This window comes from Nicotiana tabacum, chromosome 17 (genome assembly GCF_000715075.1).
Source record: "Nicotiana tabacum cultivar K326 chromosome 17, ASM71507v2, whole genome shotgun sequence".
Taxonomy (NCBI): Eukaryota; Viridiplantae; Streptophyta; class Magnoliopsida; order Solanales; family Solanaceae; genus Nicotiana; species Nicotiana tabacum.
This window is the reverse complement of record NC_134096.1, coordinates 104,726,895-104,733,116: the sequence shown is the minus strand read 5'-3', so window position 1 is coordinate 104,733,116 and position 6,222 is coordinate 104,726,895. Positions and strand designations below refer to the sequence as shown.

General features: G+C 38.6%; 1 protein-coding gene across 1 annotated transcript; it reads left to right on the top strand.

The window, feature by feature from the left end:
• The first annotated feature begins 563 nt into the window (after nt 1-563).
• Nucleotides 564-1,286, top strand: LOC142172021 (uncharacterized). The gene is made up of 2 exons (XM_075235773.1): nt 564-875; nt 972-1,286. The coding sequence occupies exons 1-2, from the start codon at nt 564-566 to the stop codon at nt 1,284-1,286; spliced, it is 627 nt and encodes a 208-aa protein (XP_075091874.1).
• Nucleotides 1,287-6,222: the final 4,936 nt, after the last annotated feature.

The following is a 6,222-nucleotide window of genomic DNA, read 5'->3' as shown; positions in this document are numbered from 1 at the left end:
TTGTGTTTTGCTGCAATAAGGGAAAGTAATTGTTTATGCCTCTCGAAAGTTGAAATCGCATGAGTTGAATTATCCCACTCACGATCTTGAATTTGCTGCTATTGTTTTTGCCTTAAAAATTTAGAGGCATTACTTGTACGGGGAGAAGTGTCATATATTTACTGATCACAAGAGTTTGTAGTACTTGGGTATACAAAAAGAGTTAAACTTGAGACAACATAGATGACTTAACTCATCAAAAATTATGATTGCACGATTGATTATCATCCTGGTAAAGCCAATGTAGTTGCAGATGCGTTGAGTCGCAATTCCCTTGCAAGTTTAACTCTAAGTCCTTTGCCTTTGCTCCTTGAATTAAGAGCCATGAATGCTTGTCTTTCATTTGATTCTAATGGTTATATCATTGCTAATTTGCAAGTCAAGCCAGTCTTACTTGAGCAGATCTGAGAAGCACAGAAGTTAGATGAGAAGCTTGTGAAACGTGTTGAAGAAGTCCAAAATGGAAGATAATCAAATTTTACATTGAAGGAAGATGGTACCTTATTTTATAAAACTTGAAAGATATGCTTCGAGCTTGTATTATTGAATTTGAGGGTGGTTGGGACAAACACTTGGTTTTGATAGAATTTGCTTATAATAATAGCTACCAGACAAGTATAGGCATGCTTCCTTATGAATCTTTATATGGGAAGAAATGTAGAACTCCTCTCTGCTGGAGTGAAGTAGGTGAAAGAAAAATTATTGGTCTTGAGATTGTACAACATACTGAAGATAAGGTGAAAATCATCAAAGATCGTTTGAAAATTGCTTCAGACAGACAAAAGTCCTATGCTGATCTTAAAAGGCGTGAAATTGAGCATCAGGTGGGTGATAAGGTATTTTTGAAGGTTTCTCCATGGAAGAAGATTATGAGATTTGGCCAGAAAGGGAAACTTAGTCCTTGATTCATTGGACCTTATGAAATACTTGAGAGAATTGGTCCAGTTGCATATAAGCTAGCTTTGCCACATGAATTAGACAAGATCCATAATGTCTTCCATATTTCTATGCTTAGAAGATATCGCTCTGATCCGTCTCATGTTCTTCCTATTGAGTCCATTGAAGTTAATCCTGACTTAACATACGAAGAAGAACCTATTCAAATCTTGGCTCATGAATTTAAAGAGCTTAGGAACAAGAGAATCCCCTTAGTGAAAGTCCTATGGAGAAATCATTCTGGCAAGGAAGCTACCTGGGAGCGAGAGGAGGACATGCAACTGCAATATCTACATTTATTTCAAGACTAGTATCAGGTCGAAATTTTATTTAAGGGAGAGAGGGTTGTAATGTTTTATCACTTTTCTTAAATTTAATTTTTCTACTTTATTTGATTAAAAAGGGGGTATAAAGTTATTAAAAAAGACTTATTATATCCTATTTGATCCCTTAAATCTATTTTGACCCATTTAATAAAAATAATATTTATCTTCTACCCATTTGGGAGATAAACCCTTCATATTAGCAAAATCTCTTTCTCTCTCTCATAAGACATCTTCTTCTTCTTCTTCTTCTTCTTCTTCTTCTTCTTCTTCTTCTAGCCCTTCTATTGGAGAACTCTCAATTCACACAAGTACCATTCTCCCACTACCATCAAGATCATATTTGGTTACATAAAAGTTTTAGTCTTTATCTTTTGAATATGTTAGAATGTTATCTTCAAGAATCAAGATGGGTTAAGCTTATTTGAAACCCTAGGTTGGATTTGTAGAGAAACTCTCTCAAACTTGTGGTAAGATTCTTGTTCAACATATTTGGGTGAAATTATTAAGTTTGTTGTTAGAGAATTTGATATTTTGAAAGTAAGAGATTTAATCCCGTTTTTGAACTGGGAAGCAGTTAGTAGTTTGAGCTTAACTTTTTCTCTAAAACTCGGATTGTAGTACTTCAAAATTCTGAAAAAATATAAGACATAGATCTACAATTGGTATGAAGACCGAAATGGCCAGTTCTTCCCTCTACTATGTCAAAAAGGATCTGAAATACAGGACAGAGTTGCTGCCAGATTTTTATTAAAATATTTGTGACCCATTTAGTCCCCCTTTTGATATTCATCATGATTTGGTTTAAATATATTTAAATTTCAGACCTTAAGTGAGTTTTGATTATGTGTTTAAGGTACAAGATACATTCGTTCAAGTTAAGGAGCACACCTTAGGAAAATCGCTCTTTTCTTGGCTTAGAAGATCTTAAATCCCTTGATGTCGTTTGAGCTTTAAAAACACTAAAGCTCCAAGGTTTGCACATAAACTTGAGTGTTTCTTTCAATTTAATTTGTTGAGATATTGTAAGTGGTTAAGGTTTGGTGAATTTTTTTTTTACCTTACTTTAAATTTGTTGTCATATTGACTTGGTTGCTACTTTACTAGTTTACTTGCATTGTTGCTTGACAAAGAATATCTTGAGGCATTTTGATTTATTAGTGGTCATTGAGGGTATAATTTCGTAATTGAGTTATGAATATGTTAAAAATTATATGGGTGTCATGTGAAGTATTTTTGAAAGACAATTTAACTCGCCCACATATATGGATTGCTTGAGCACCACTCATTCTTGTTGGGATTTTATCCCTCTCGTGATAGTGACTTTGTCACTTTTATTGGCATGCCTTTTTATTTGGATCTTGACCCATCTTGACTTTGGATTCACATTTCATCTTAATCATGGACTTTGTCCATTTTGAGTATGGATGGGAAAGCCACTTTCAATATGGCTCTTGATTCTGTTGATAATTGGGTGACGACCCTACTTGATCTAGGACTCCGGTCCTTCTTGTTACTTGATTTTGCTTTGATGTAATTGCATGACGCATGTGTTGGGCGAATCAACTAATCGGTGGACTTTCTCGGATTATAGTCGAAAATCTTCTTGACATTTGACATTTTGGATAATGGTATCTTGAACAATGTTATAATTTTATATTTAGTCCTCTTGAGATGATTGCGCCTTCATTAAGTACTTGATGTTGATTTTAATAAGCTCATATCTGGAATTTATTCCTTGTATTCATTTTATAGTTTACCTTTCTTTTATTATGATATGTTAGTTAAGTTTATGTGCCACTAAGCTTTATGCTTAGCGATAGTTTGTTACTATCGTAGGTGATGTGCCGGGAGATGCTTGAGGATATCATTTGAAGTAGACTCTTTGGAAGATTAGATGAAGATCACACTTGCATATGCATATGTAATTGTTTGTTTGTAGACTTTTGGGGACTCGTACATGATCCTTATGATACACTTAGATATGCACTCTTGAATGATTATTAGGTCATGACACTATTATTTTGGTAACTTAATCTTGGTGAATGATTTGACCCTTTTTTGGGAGGTGTTTATGCCCAAGTTTTGTAATTTATTAAATTTATTACTTGAATTGAACTTGGGAGATTTTTATTTTTGGAGACTTAACTAGTTTGGATTTGATTGAGAGTTGGATTTTATGCTTAGTTTGAGTCTTGAATGGTGTATGAAAAAAAATATATTCTTCTACTAAGTATTTGGTAAATTTTAAAGTATTGATTTAACTTAAATAGATGTTGCTATTTTCTTATCCCTTTTTATAGTTGTATCTTGAACTTTTAAAGAGATTTTTATGAGATTTTTCTAAGTCTAAATGTCGTATGTTGAAGTTTATTCATGGGCATATTTTCCTTTTTTCCTTTTTTTTTTCTTTTTTTTTCTTTTTGCTAGTTTATTTTGTTAAAATAATGTTTAAATTAATGTTGAACTTGAGAGCATGCCTACCCTTTTCTGTTGGAAAGTACTGTATTTGGACGTAGCTGAGAAGCTCGTCACTACTTTAGTTCCTTATTTATTATTGTTACTTACTGAGTTGGTTGTACTCATACTACACCCTGCACTTCGTGTGCAGATCCAAGTGATCACGGACACAATGGGTGTTGATTCTTTCACACAGTTGATTTTCCGGAGATTTATAGGTAGCTGCTATGTTTCGCAGACCTTGTCTCTCCTTCCCTATCCTTTTGTTTATTGTATTTGGTCTCAGATTATTATAGACCGGGTTTCCAAGACTTGTAATGTATAGATGCTCATGTACTCAGTGACACAAGGTTTTGGGAATATTTGTATCGGTATTTGTGAGATTTTTGGATTGTGTTTAAACATTATATTTTCAAACTTAAAGGAAATCGTGGGTTATTGATGGTGTCGGCTTGCCTAGTATTGAGATAGGCGCCATCACGATGGGTTAGGATTTTGAGTCGTGACAAGTTGGTATCAGAGCCTAGGATATATAAGTCTCACGAGTCATGAACGAGTTTAGCTGAGTCTTGCTGATCGGTACAGAGACGTTTGTACTTATCTTCGAGAGGCTGCCGAACCCTTAGGAGAATTTCACTTTCTTGTATTCTATCGTGCAAACTTGTTGATTCCGAAAAACTAAAATTCTGTTATTTTATTCTCTCACAGATGGTGAGAACACGTACTACCAGATCAGACGGTCAGCCACCAATTAGGGTCGCGAGAGGCTGGGGTCGTGGTAGAGGTCGGGGTCGGGGTATAGCTCGTACCACAGTTGGACCAGCATTTGTAGTACCACCAGTTGCTCCAGCTCAGGAGCAGATTCCAGATATAGCTGAGCTGACGGGACCAGCTCAGGCACCAGTTGTGCCCATTGAGATTCCAGGCCTTCAAGAGACTTTGGCCCAGATATTAACAGTTTGCACTGGTCTTGCTCAGGTGGTTTCGGCTCAGGCCGCACCTACCACTTCTTAGGTTGGGGGAGGTACTCATACCTCTGTTGCCCGTACTCCAGATCAGGTAGTGTAGGGACTTCAGATACCGGGGGCAATACCAGCCCAGCCAGTTGCAGCTGCTCAAGCCCCGGTAGTCCCCGTTATGGCATATGATGAGAAAGGAGACTTCAGAGATTTGGAAGGCTTCGACCTCCATCATTTAGCGGTGCTGAATCAGAGGATGCTTGGGGATTTCTGGATAAGTGCCAGTGGATGCTGCGAACAACGGGTATTCTGGAGACCAGTGGGGTCTCGTTCACTATATTTCAGTTTTCTAGGGCTGCCTTCAGATGGTGGGAGGCTTATGAGAGGCGCAAGCTGATTGGTGCAGTACCACTTAAATGGCAGGATTTCTCCATTCTCTTTTTGGAGAAGTTCATGCCGCAATCTCGCAGAGAGGAGTTGCACAGATAGTTTGAGCAGTTACGTCAGGATGGCATGTCTGTGATGCAGTACGAGATGAGATTTTCTAATTTGGATCGTCACGCAGTTTGGTTGGTTCCCACTGATAGGGAGAGGATTAAGAGGTCCATTGATGGCCTCACATATCAGCTGCAGTTACTTATGACTCGGGAGAGGGTATCTGGTGCTACGTTTGATGAGGTAGTTGACATTGCTCGACAGATAGAGATGGTCTATAGCCAGGAGCGTGGAGAGAGGGAGGCCAAGAGGCCTCGTGGACCAGGTGATTTCAGCGAAATTCCTTTAGGGGGTCAGTTTTACCACGGTAGGGGTCGTCCTTACAGATATGCACAGACGAGTCGTCCAGTTCACCGTGGTTCGTCATCCAGCCATGGTTCATATAGTTCTCATCAGGGTCAGTCATCTCTCAATGACCTTCCAACCCAGAGTTCGTCCTATGCTCCTTCAGTTCAGGGTTCATTTGCACCGGGTGCTTCTAACAGTTATTCTGGTTCTTGGGGACCGATTCAGTCCGCACCACCACCAGTACCGGGGAGCTATTTTGAGTGCGGGGAATTTTAGCATATATAGAGACAGTGTCCTCATCGCTCGGGAGGTCCAGTGCAGCCGAGGAGTTAGACTACGACTTTAGCACCAGTTACTTCACCACCCACCCATCCAGCACAGGGTGGAGGTCAGTCAGCTAGGGGTCGCTCAAGAGGGGGAGGCCGATCAGGTGGCGGTCAGGCCCGATTCTATGCTTTTCCTTCTAGGCCATATGTCGTTGCCTTAGATGCAGTGATCACAGGTATTGTCTCAGTGTGGCCCAAGGAAGCTTCTATATTATTTGACCTTGGTTGTACTTATTCGTATGTATCATCGTACTTTACTCATTATCTGGATATGCCCCATGAGTCCTTAGTTTTACATATTTGTGTATCTACATGGGTGGGCAATACTATTATTGTGGACCATGTATATCGGTCTTGTGTGGCAACTATTAGGGGACTAGAGACTATAATTGATCT

Excerpts from the sequence above, each read along its gene's own strand:
- LOC142172021 (XM_075235773.1), top strand. The coding sequence starts at position 564 with ATGCTTCGAGCTTGTATTATTGAATTTGAGGGTGGTTGGGACAAACAC. Across the intron at positions 876-971 it reads AGCATCAGGTGGGTGATAAG|AGAATTGGTCCAGTTGCATA; the intron begins GTATTTTTGAAG and ends GAAATACTTGAG.